Source organism: Cydia splendana, chromosome 15 (genome assembly GCF_910591565.1).
Source record: "Cydia splendana chromosome 15, ilCydSple1.2, whole genome shotgun sequence".
Taxonomy (NCBI): Eukaryota; Metazoa; Arthropoda; class Insecta; order Lepidoptera; family Tortricidae; genus Cydia; species Cydia splendana.
The window spans coordinates 8,753,267-8,766,519 of record NC_085974.1 but is presented as its reverse complement, the minus strand read 5'-3'; the positions used below and the strand labels follow the sequence as shown (position 1 = coordinate 8,766,519).

General features: G+C 35.1%; 1 protein-coding gene across 3 annotated transcripts in view; it reads right to left on the bottom strand.

Annotated features, from left to right (window-relative positions):
* Positions 1-13,253, bottom strand: part of LOC134797520 (cGMP-dependent protein kinase, isozyme 2 forms cD4/T1/T3A/T3B) — a 92,596-nt gene that overhangs the window by 26,172 nt on the left and 53,171 nt on the right. The window contains exon 1 of one of the 3 annotated variants that reach the window (XM_063769769.1): positions 4,516-6,257. The exons of the other annotated variants lie outside the window; for them this stretch is intronic. Within the exon in view, the coding sequence (XP_063625839.1) occupies positions 4,516-6,124 (1,609 nt within the window). The 5' untranslated portion in view covers positions 6,125-6,257. Of the gene's footprint in view, positions 1-4,515; positions 6,258-13,253 lie in introns of those variants that run through there. 3 annotated transcript variants of the gene reach the window in all.

The window sequence follows — 13,253 nt, the reverse complement described above, 5'->3', positions numbered from 1 at the left end:
ATCGCATTCCTTTTAATCTGAGTACCTAACAGTATAATATTTAAAGAGCCGAGGCTTTTAGGATAATCTCTTTAGCCCTTTACCTACGTTTATCGAACGGAATCGCCATTAACAAAGCCATTTCTGAGTAGGTACGGGTGGTGGCTATTGTCGATTTGGGAATGGGAACATTTTTTTAACGAATGTGAATCTGTTTTGTCTTAGTGTCGAAATGGATCAGGATTGTATATGTACAAAACCTAAACATAAATTGAAACAAAATCGGATTATATACGAGTTCTTAGTAAGTTCAAAGGCAAAGTTTTAAAGTAAGTAGAAAACATGAATTCATATTCATAGTGAACTATGAAAACTTAGTCATAGATTTATGACATATTAGTTATTCAGATATAATTTATTCATCACCGCCTTAAAATATACCGATACGTATGAGTCATTATCACGAAGCAGAAAATAATTTGGCAATATCACCAAAATTGCACATAAATTCAACTCGTCGGTTTTTTAACCACTATAGATATAAACTTCAAATTGCATGAACATTCCCATTCACAACGTTGTAAATTACCGGATCTGAGTTTGACGCAATCGGTTTCACCAAATAAGTGTTTTACCGTAGCCTTTCGCGTTTGGCTTTAAATATACAAGTCCAAATACAGACGAGGCAGATTTTTGTAATTTGTGTAAGTTAATTTCTAATATAATGTTATAAAAGTAGGTAGGTAGTTTTAGTTTATTTTGTTTAGTTCTTAGTTTCATTTATTTTTGTTGTTATAAACAAATGACACCGTGTATAAAATTTTGGAATATAATGTATATTCTTATCTGAATATGTATCTGGTAATATGTATATATATCTAGTATCTGTCTATATGCGTGGAAATATCACTCATCAAAGTTACTTAGTTGCATAATGTCCTAATTATTCTTTCTTCCTTCAATTATCCCAAATCCGAACGCAGTTTAGTTTCGATTACGTACTGTGTAAAAAATAAGAACCAACAACCATATCCGTGTTTGCAATAATTAAAAACCGGACAAGTGCGAGTCGGATTCGCCCACCAAGGGTACTTTTTAGTATTTGTTGCCATAGCGGCAACAGAAATACATCATCTGTGAAAATTTCAACTGTCTAGCTATCACAGTTCATGTGATACAGCCTGGTGATAGACAGACAGGCGGCCAGTGGAGTCTTAGTAATAGGATCCCGTTTTTGCCCTTTGGGTAACGAACCCTAAAAATGCATAAATATTAAAACTTTTAGTAGAATCAACTCAGGTAAAAAAAACCGGGGACGGGTCCCTTGGAAGTGAATGCATTTAAATATCAAGGCCAATACTTATAATAAAATTGCCACCAAACCACTATGACTCATTCTAGTGAATGGTAATGATAATGTACAATCTACCAATTTTAAAATAAGAAAAACTAGTGATTCAATTGTATTTATTATTTAAATTATTATGATTGAATTGATTTGTTATGAAATTTATAATTTGATTTGTTTGAATATATTAGGTTAATAAAAAGATTACGTCCAAGAATAAGACTTCTTAGTATAAGACATATCTTTTATTATAAGATTTATGAGTGAGTAGGAAGTATTTATGGCCCTCTTACGTTTCAAGTGGGCACATGCTTCTGGTAATGTTGGGCTAATCGCGAGCACAGTCAATGCCACCGATTGGTTCGTTTAAACGCTGAAGTTGATAACAGTGGGAACAAATAGAGAAGCGTGTGAAAATTATTGTACAGTCAACGGTAAAAATATGGGTGTACAAATCATTTCAAAAATATGTCCCATAACTCTTATGTCAGTGAATTAAGAACTATGGGACATATTTTTGAGTAAGTTGTCTACACCCATATTTTTACCGTTGACTGTACCACCATGTGTAATGTGCGCTTTTACATGTTCTTGGCGATTAAAAAGGCAATTGAAATTCAACGATTCCTTGACTCAACTAAACGATTATGTAGAAAAACTTAGTATTTCTTGTACAATACAAACTATTACAAACTTTATTATTGGATTATAAATTTTGCGTGTTATGATTATATCTGCGAATCGAATCTTCAAGTCAATCAGACCACTAGAAGTGGGTGAAAATTGATAATCCAAGATTTGATGCAACTATACATTATTACTACATACATACTTATTTTTACAAGCGCTTGTAAAATCAGCAATAAAAATATCTGAATCCCAAGTAGTTTATTTTTATATCCAGATACACCAGTTTTATTCCGTAACAAACGGATCTACAGTTCTTTTGTTTATTTCATAAAATAGCTTCTGACATTTAATAGAATAACGTCACTACTTTGAAAAAATCTTGGATCTCAAAGTTAGTCACTGCTACTCAAAGTTAAAACGCAGTAACTCTGTATGCATCCCATACATAGTACCTACCCACATTTTTCTTTTGATTGACAGAACAAGATACGAGTTTTCTTTAAATAGAGTCACGATATAACTAAAACGAGGCAATACTGGCAAGCATAAAAAAGTCCTCGAGTTATTAAAACCCATTGAGAATACTAATGTTTTTAAAGGTTTTCCTGCACAGTTGAATGATCTTCCTATATCCCGCTGCACACGCGTAGTGTCGGTGCGGTATGTATCCGGATTGTTTATATGGAGCCATTGTCCTTTGACACGTACAGTATTGTCTATTGAATGTGATAACTAACAGTACTATTGTAAAAGTTCCATGAGCACCAATAACTGTAAACATGAACATATATGCGATTCATGTTGTTTGTTATTTATTTGTATCATCAGTAGATCTCATAGAACTAATGATGGTCAATGGAGTAAATGCATTCCAAAAATCATACCTTACGGTTATCAAATCTCAACGACAATTACACATCAAAGCATATTATAAAACATAAAAAAGGTCATTTGGAAGATCAGGGAGGATAACCTCGAGTAAGATGTGAATCGAAGAAAATGCCTGTAGCAAATGAGTAAAGAGAAAGATAATCATGATCGATTTAAATTTGTCTTTATAAAATACTGGGAAAATCGGCGATACAAATTTCACAGCCCGCATCGTACGAAACTATTGAAATGTCAAGCTGGCTGATATTCTAACACGCAACTTAGTAATTTTTTACACCTTTTCTAACAAGGTAAAGATATATCAATAACTTGTCAATAAAGAAAAATAGCACCAACTTAACGAGAAGATAATTGTTTTAGCTTTCTTAGAGAAGAAATTGTTTGTACAGTCATGTTTAAAAGCAATTTAAACAGATATGTATCGAAAGTATAGGTACATACATAGATAAAATGAGATGATGTCAACTCGTGTTGCAATTTCGGAAAATGTTTAGTTGCTTCTATTTTCTCTAGTAAGTATTTCAATAAAATGAATATAAGATAAATACATTTTGATTTTATGTCGTTACTACAGCGCGGAGTAATGGTAATGACGCTAAAGATCGAAAGTGTTTCAAGGCAACTTGCTGTAGCATTTACTGGCGCGGGTTAAAAGTTCATACACCATAGGTACGCACGTTTAGTTTACATGAGTTATTTGAAAGTAAGAAGTGAATAAAAAGTAATTGAAAGTCGTAACAAAGTTAATAAAAAAAGCAATTATCAATAATCCTTAACAATTCCCATTTAAAAACGAATTGAGAAATAAATTGCAGTATTCTTAGTGTCGATATTTTTATTAAAATTATAAAGTTTCACAAAGTTTGTTTTCCTCTGCATTCTATCACATTTTACCACTTTTTGAAATTTTCGTTTAATTTTACTGTAAGTTGTAAGTTCCTAATTACTCGTAAAGTTATTTACGAAGTTCAGTAAGTTCTCCTTTTGTTATTTTTTCCTTAAAATACAGAAGTAAATAGAATTTTTAACCTCTATAACTGTACGCTTTAGACAGAAATCGTAGACTCGAAGATAAATCGCAATTGCATTTTTTTTATTACATCATTTCGGTTGCTTACTATATAAAAATTATGTAAATCTAGATCATTCAGCAGTCGGCTATAAGATATATTTATCGTTGATTTATCCCTGTTGTCATACTGATTAATTACCGAGTTCGTGATGAATCAAGTTTTCGGGGAATGTAATTAAATTGCAATAGTCAACCTATGATATAAATAGGTATGTATTTGTCACTTGTGATTGTCACGTTTTCCTCATAATTAATGCATGAATTTGTAAAGCTAATGTATATAAACAAACCTCAGTAATTGATGCCGACATACATAAGTATGCAATTACGAGGGTAACTGATAATGCAATACTACGTGATGACAGTAACCACAATATTATTTCTCAACAAATGACGTCAGAATTATATAGCACATGTAATGCACGGCCCTTCATATTTTAACTTAACCTTGTGCAAGTAAACAATTACATTCTGTCATCTATCAACATCAGTAAACAGAGGAGTTCGGTATTCGGGTGATAACAGATAAGTCTCTATTTTTAGATTGTTACAAGCAAGATCATATCACAAATTTAAACAAAAGAAGGTGTATTACCTGAATCGCCATTAGACGAAAGATGGACTCCAGCCAGTTGGTCACTTGTATCTTCCTCCAAACGAGTAACATCCAACAAAATCCCGGCATCCAGAGACGCTTCCGTGGCATTGCTATCACGCTGACAAAGATTTCCAGTCCTCCTTTTTCTCATTCCATATGTATGCACTGGCACTATTAACTTAGGTCTAGGAATAGAAAAATCCGAATCTGAACCGCTCGACGAACTTTTAGCACTTCTTGAGTATACACCGTTACCATTGGTGATGCGTGATTCCGCTGAACGTTCTTTCGGAGGCTCAAAAGTTGTAATGTCATTATACCTATCGTACCTACCATCACTTTTCACTCTCACTGTATTGTATAATTTGCCATATTTATCGGGTTTAAGTTGTTTCGATACACCGTTTGTAGTCCGATTATCACTTTCTTTAATTTTGTCAAGTGAATGATATCCATTGGACACAGGAGTTGCAGGAGGGTTTTGGTTTCCGTTGTACATTTTGTACTGCATCATCATCAACTGTTCGCTTGGAGATATGTTTCTTTTCGGTTGTGTGATAGTAACACCATTGTGAGGCTCACCGTCAGGCTGAACTACATCGAGATAAGCTCGAAGCGGTGCTCGCCCTTCGCTTTTAACTCTCAGGGATTTAGAACGAAAGCTACGTTTAGCGTCTTCGATGCGTCCGTTGCGTTCGGTCGTATGCTGTGTAGTGTTCTCAGTTAGGCGATTGCTTGCAGATGGTGAGCCGTTTATAGGTCGCATGTATATGCCCAAATCTTCTGCTTCGCAATCCGTGTTCTCATTACCGGATTTTATTGGCGTTAAATCTAATGTTGCCATCGAGTTTATTAATTGGTACATTGTGTCGTTGCTAAAACCTCTGACAGTTCCAGTTCCGTTTTGTTTAATATCCTTACTTGGATCTTTTTGTAACTGATTAAGTTTTTGGCTATCAGTATTATTATCCTGTTGACTAACTCTTGAATAATATTCGTAGTAAGATTCTGATGACGGGTCTGGAGGTACAGGACCTGGATCTGGGAGTGGATGTTTCTTGTCAATCTTCCTTTGCCGATGAGCATATTTGAGGGAATCTTTGCGCTGTGGTGGAACAGGCGGCGATTTCCCATTAGATGGAAACGATTCAATATCCCATTCTGTAAAATTTCTTCGTTTCACCCTTTTCAATGTTGATGGTCTATATCCATTGGGCATATCTTTAAAACTATAGCTATGTTTTAACTTATTCTGCATGATGAGATTATTGTTCGCTCTAGCTTTTTCCTCGATGTTTTGTTGATATTTGGCTAACTGAGATATATTTTCATTAGGAACATTGTTGGAATAAGAGTATCCATTGTCTTCTCTTGAGTATTCTTTATTACCATTAGGTTCGGCATTACGACCAATATTTCTGCATGATTCGCTTCGTGTTATGGAGTTAAATTGAGATTTTGGTGGTGAATTACTGTGTTCCCTGTATTCGCTGAGATTCCTTGCTCCGACCCAGTTGGCGGCGTACACCAGGTCCATCGTCCTGTCATTTATCGAAAGCCACGGGTCTTCCATGACCACTTTTCCAGGATACGGTTTTATTTTCATATTTTCGTGCTTACAAGCAGTTGATCACAATATTTCCAATTTATTCCCATCATCGAATGGGTCATATTTAAAAGTAATTTCATGTTCCCGTTTGATGGACGCAATTCACTGATTGAGTTAGCGGACTAGTGTTTCTAGGCAATCACGGTGTTTTTCTCGTGTTCATAGTTTTGTGTTCGGCTTCATTCGGCATTGACCTAAGACTGTTTAAATCATAGATATGTTATTTTATGCTATAACAACCTTAGCTTGGTATTTAAACGGATGTATGGGATTAATCTACTCGTACCTACACGAAATTGATTGTAGTCACGCTTCTTGTACCGATATTATAAGATTATCTCAATCCTGCCAGTCAAATTTAAGATACGATTAAACCAATACAAATTGCTTATAGGTAACTTCTACCAATGCATGTGCGTGTCAGAGTATAAATCCCTAGTAATGGTAGGTACCTTATTTAATCATCTCTAGAACTACATAAACATGCAATTGCCGGCTTCATTGTTTCAATACGTATGAAAATATTAATTTGTGATACAATGAGCATTTGCAACATAAACGCTTGGGCGCGCAGCGTAAAGAAACGACCTCTGTTTCATAAGCCAAGTTAATATTCAAAGATTCATAAACTGGCATTCTTACACGTAGCTATTGACTTGTTCATGAAGACCTCAAGTGACCTGGTGCAAATGGAGCAGCCGTGACGCAAGTCGTACAGATAGTAGCCTGATTACTTGACCCTCGAAACAAATTACAAGACGATAACGATCTAAATAAGTATTAAAATAGACTAAATAAAGTAGTTCAAGTGAAATATCAATTAATTTATGAAAGTATCAGCGCTAAATCAGCTACGGTCAATTTCGCAAGAACGGATGCGTCACGGGACGCAAGCATGTATTGCACAAGCGGTTCTTTGGCCCAAAACCTTAGTCTATAAGGAAGCGCTAACTGGGGCTCGGAGTCCATCAAATGAATGCAAATGGAATAAAGTTGCATAATAAATTAGATAAGTGGGACTGGGCGAGTGAGCCACGCGGCATTTATTGTTATCAACTGCACTTTCACTCTGATTGCACTGCAGAAAGAAAATTTATGCGAGACATTAACGCGAATTTAAAACAATAGTGATGCGTAATTAATTGTTGCAAATTAACTGAATAATCAGTATAAATGGATAGTGGAGTGTAACGCATAAGCTGCAATTACTGTACGCATGATCGGGCTAATAGGAAACGATTTCTAGATAGCAGCCGATAGCGGGTTGAAACCAGTTCGTTGGTCCACATATTCAGCGGACTGGCCAGAGGAGACGTGAGAATCTCTCCAGGAACGGAGAAAAACAGCTGTACCTACCGGCTTTAATGGGCTCGGGTAAACGAATACAGCTTATATCGATTCGATAAGTGAGCCAAGTCATTATAGCGTAACCGTATTCCGTGGGATACTCCATTCAATGTTTATGGCTAAGATAAAAATAAATAAAGATCGTATAATACCTAATGACTCTTTATTTATTGTTAATGACAGCAAAACAGGTATACAAAACAATAGTAGTTTATCTAATGAGCTCAACAATATAGATAATCTATTAGCCTGAATGAATCTTTACCTATTGAAACCCTTTTTTTTTGTCAAAATGATATTTGATTAGTCCGTAATAAAGACAGGCTGGTTTTAAATAACGACGTCTTTTAAAGCTCTGAATAGATCAGAGGTTGAATGCCACAAATAGTACGTACAAGGGTTTATTTATAACTGTAACGGTATGTTACTTAAGTCCAAGACAATGCTCCTTTCTCCACAATGACATAAACTCTTATTATTCCATCCATGTTCTGAATAACTGCGGCCGTTATCTTTAAATCGTAATGTTATGTTATGAATGGAGTATTTATTTGACTGTTTGCTATTTAAATATTTTTACGTTTGTTAGCTATCCCAAACTTTAGATCATGATACATGTTTTGTTTATGATGACTAAAAACTTTCAACGACAAATAAATCAGAGGTGTGCGCTGTAACCGTATTTTATAAAGGTAGGTATGACAATAGTTACAACACATTGTATGGCCTGATAGGCTTTCTAATGGTTCAGGTTATTATTTGTGATAAAATCATAATAACAGCCACGCCGCATGCCGTGCCATACTGCCTTCGTGTGTCAGGTACTGTGCTGTCTGTGCTGTCCAACCCGCTTACCGAATCGAAGCGATAAACATCTGACTTTCTAATCTTTCTTTGGAAGGCCGAACATGACGTTAATCTTCAAGTACGCTGGTTAAGTCATAGGTTAGACAACTATGAGTGAAGTTCAAGAAGTCAATAGTAAAAGTCATAATATAGGTATAGATTGGCGAATCGAAGTTAAATTTGATAGAAATTGTTGAAGATGTTCATCATACCGTTGTGACTTGTGTGTTTGTTTATCTATGCAAATTGTTAATACCATTGTAAAAGTTGTAATTTAGAATGGTATGAAACAATTTTATTATATGTAGTATACATCAGTATGGTGGTATGAAATATGTATATTTAAACCAACTTACTTCGATTACAAGGATATTTTGATGGATCGTGTCCGTAATCAATCTCACGTTATTTAAATGGAAATATCCTCGACATCTAAATTATCAAAAATATCTTGTCTTGCCTGTATAGGGTGGTATCGCATACTATCTTGTCTTTTGTAAGTGAAAATTTTAGAAGCGGTGTTGCTACAGGATTATGTGAACCCCCATAAAATTAAGTATGTACCTATTTCTATAAGTTTAGTTTTTCTCCTTTGCATGCTATGTTGTATGTAGGTACTTTATATGTTTGCTAAGGAACAAAAGAGGTTAAGTAGAGTTCATTGTTGCCAAAGAACGTAAACTACATATCGAATGAACCGAGCAAAACCGGTACTGTAGTAGTACCTAAAATGTAAGTGCGTGTATGTAAAAAGTGTGAATTATTTGAAAAATTTCCACGAGGCACTAACCGATTCATGCTGAGGCAACAGTTCATTAATTATTAAACGAGTCCGTCAGTTATATGGGGCAGTACACCCAGAACAATGCAATCGAAGTCGAGGCGAGTTAATAAATACCAATTCTAACATTCAGCCTCAAGATATTCAAATAGATGTGGGTGATCAAAATGTCACGATGTGAAACTATGCAGACTTAGAAAGTTCAGATGAGGATTAATATGTTAAAATACCTAAGCATCTATAGTGTGAAACAATGAAAAATACTTTCACGGCTAATAACATCCAGTAGTGACCGCAAACTCGAGAATGGATGCTAGTAACCTTGGAGGAGTGTGGAGAGCCTTCGAAAATACGACTTTCAGATTTCTTATACCTAGTGCGAAACATAACATATAGGTATTATTATTATACCTATGCGCATGTGTAGACTGTGTAGTCATCAACAATCCAAATGATTCATTTTTACTTATTTGTAATTATTGCCCATCACCTAACCATGTTTGTAAACAAAGAAATCAATAAAATATTCTGACATATTTTACAACACCGTAAAGTTCAACTATATCGTGAGCTAAATAGCAATGTAACGCAAGGTTGTTATAGCATAAAGTGGGTATCCAATCCGGAAACTTCAATATCAAGATTAACACTTGAGATCCTTTGAAATTTGTCTGAGGTGACAGCTGCAACTTCCGCGAAAAATGCATAATTATCACCACTATTTCAGACACGACACAAACCACAGCTTATAAAGTATTTCACAAACCAAACTTAACATAAGCCACGGGTCTTTGTTCTTTCACAGAAAACGTGATCACGACTATTTTAAATTCAGAACGCGAAGTGCCGCGACCGCAGCGACCAATCACGTCAGCGCCGCTCCGCTTACTGCCCTAGTCAAGACTCAAGAATCAACTCCGGCGCACGCACGGGTGACGCGTGCGAGCGAGACCACCCCATACAGACAAGCGAGATAGCTGGATCAAAAGCTCCAGAGAACTTCGTAATAATAATACAAAAGCTAGACAAGCTGGTAGACGGGAGGGATTTTTCAGTTGACTGACCTATATTCTGACAAAAAATGCAAAATGAGAACCGGTTTCTTTCATAAAACTACTACAACACAATTATTAAGTAGTTATTATCGTTGCTGGCGGTTTCATTCAAGTGTTTTTTATGTATAATTATTTTACCAAAGTTTTCTTTTTCTTTTCTATCGTATGTCCATCATTACTAAACATTTTATTTATTTAGTAGAGCCATCACATAAAATCTAGAAATATCTGATTTCTGGGTGTCGGTTAAATATAACTAATGATATTATATAAGAATTTGTATGTAGTAATTGTTAGCTTGAATTAATTATGTAGTCAAGTAAGAAAATAAAACATGGATCAGAACAAAAGAAGGGTTATTGGTTCATCTTCAATAGGCGAGACGTACTGAGAAACAATAGTAAATAAAGGATGTCAATACATCTACATCATCAGTGCACTTCGAATTCAAAACAACCAATCTAGCTAGACTAATAATAAACTCCTTGAATAATGAAACGGGAACTGCGTTTGACTAGTCTAAACCAGATCAAGGTGCGAAGTGACCGGGTACCGAAGATCACCTTCAAACTGTTACCAAAAGCAGCTTTTGCAATAAGGATGGAACGTAGATACCTATACGCCAAATCATTAAGATGATAATAGTAAATTGGCACTTAGTATAATACGGAATTAAACGATACTCAATATTAAAGTATCGTCATTATCCTTGAAGACAACGTGAATAATTAAAACAACAGTGAAAGGAAATGTTCTTATGAAACAAAAAGGAACATAAGCACTTAATTACAGTGTATTGTATAATTCTTTTAGCGAAGCATGGATTAAAGAGTTGCTAAAACCTCTAGATTTTGAAGGACTTGGTTAAGTGTTCACTACTCGAGTAAAAGTAAATTTATACAAACAGAAAGGCAAGAAGCAATAAAGATGTCGATAAACATTAAGAGAAATTCTAGATATTGCAAAATGCTAAGACAATTCAGCCAAGCGATGAAAATTGCAAATTGGATGATAGCGATAGAATATGCTACTTGTAACGATTTCTCTAGCTGCTGGTATACTTCCATTTCTTGGAGGCAATACTAAGTCTAAGACAAACGATAGCCGATGGATGAGATCATCTCCACTTTAAATCATCTAGGAAATAGAACATTAAGTACTTCCCACATATACCCATAGAATTCATTGCAAGGATCCTGCAACAGTATCAGTTAATTAAAATGCGTTTCATACTTGACTAGAATATTTTTTGATTAAAAAATATACAAATACCACCTCATCAGTTTGACTTCAGACATGAACCACTATTACAAAGTATGTACATTTGACATTTCGCGAACTATTGCCAAATCAGAGAACGAAAGTTCAAAGTAAAAGTAGAAATGGAAATAGGATGCAAATGGATATCCGAAGCCATGGATGATGTAAATCAGACCGCGGTCAAGGCTGCAAAAATCGTGATGATTTCACTTTCACGATCAGATATTCCATTACTTCAGCTCAGCTTCTGGGTATAAAAAATATTTGGATATTGCCTAACCAACCCATTAGACAGCTTACCTATACTTTTTTAAACATAAACTCCGTGTATTAAATTGGATGAAGGTATGTTACTAATGTCTTGCTGTGAATAATAAAAATAACATTTTATTGTTGTTGCCATAGCTATGTCATTGTTGTCACGTATGTATTATTGTCTACGTTTGTTTTGACAATGTTTCATTAGATAGACATTTCAGTATTATTCATCATGACATTCATGACTACCAATTGTGTGAAGGCCTTTTCACTTGTTTTGTGTATGACAGTTAAAATGTACACAGTTAAGCCATTACTTGACCATTTTCTGTCATAATATTTTTCATCGATGATATTTTATTTTCTGCCTGATCTACTCATCCGAACTTTACAGAAAGGCAGGAAAAGCAAAGCATAAACATCAATTTCAATATTAGTTTTACTATTTCATTAAAAAAACTAGACACCAGGTGACGGCAAAAACTTACATTATTTCAAGGTATTTTTTACGCAAGGATGCTGCTTAGCACCAAAAAATAACAAAACCAAACAACAGGTACGATTCACGTTTTTGTGTCAGAAGCTGGAAATAGCTTGTATTGTTTTTGCTTAGCGCGGTGGGCTTGAATAATAATCATGTATTTGCTCCTGCGGTTTACATCAGCCATACCTATTTGCGTAACTATTTACAAACTTTCTACACCGCACCTCGGCAAAGTTTATAAACGTCTCCTTTTACGTATCGATAAAAACAAAATTAAAATATCCTGGTTATGGAATTCTTCCAGATAAACTACTTGAGCTTGCGACAAACAGGAATTACTTATGAAAAGGAAACATAAGACTGAACATAAGATCTATAACGGAGTAAGCAGCGAATTGTACAGTTAAGAACATCTTATTCACAATCATCCAAGTGGAACTCGGCATGAATAGGACGGTTTACTATTACTGCATCGTTCCTGCTTTTGATTGAACAATGCAGGAATAATGCGAGTAATGCGACATACGGGCATTATCCCCTATTAGGTACGTCCTATTAGATCAATGGATGCTCTACGATTAACATTCTTCAGACCACAATGAGTTAGTTATGGGAAAGGGGTTCTTAATTGATATCGTCGGGATTCTAATGCGTGTAATGTCAAACAAGGAACTGGTCCTTTTATGGATGACGATTTAAACCGGTGACCTTTTTAAAGTAAGTGATCATCAGAAATAAAATTTAGGTCCTAAGTGCTCAATTGCTCATTTAGTTGAAACTGCGTATTACATTGCATGGTACCAAAATTGAAAGTAGAGCGTCCTTGGTTGATTTTTCGACAGAAAATGATCTTTAATGCAAGTTCAGTAATTATCAACGTTTTTATCCGGATTAATTAACAATAATTTAACATTGCTAAACTTATAAGTTACATATGTTCACGGTTATTGACTTAATAAAGTCTGAAGCAGAAATCAGGTGAACTAAACAACCATTTGCATTCGCGTATCCGAAAGTATCCGATTAACATTGTCGAGAGAGATCGCGTGATGTGGATAGATTAATCGTCAGAATGCGTAGAAGACGATCCGAAAG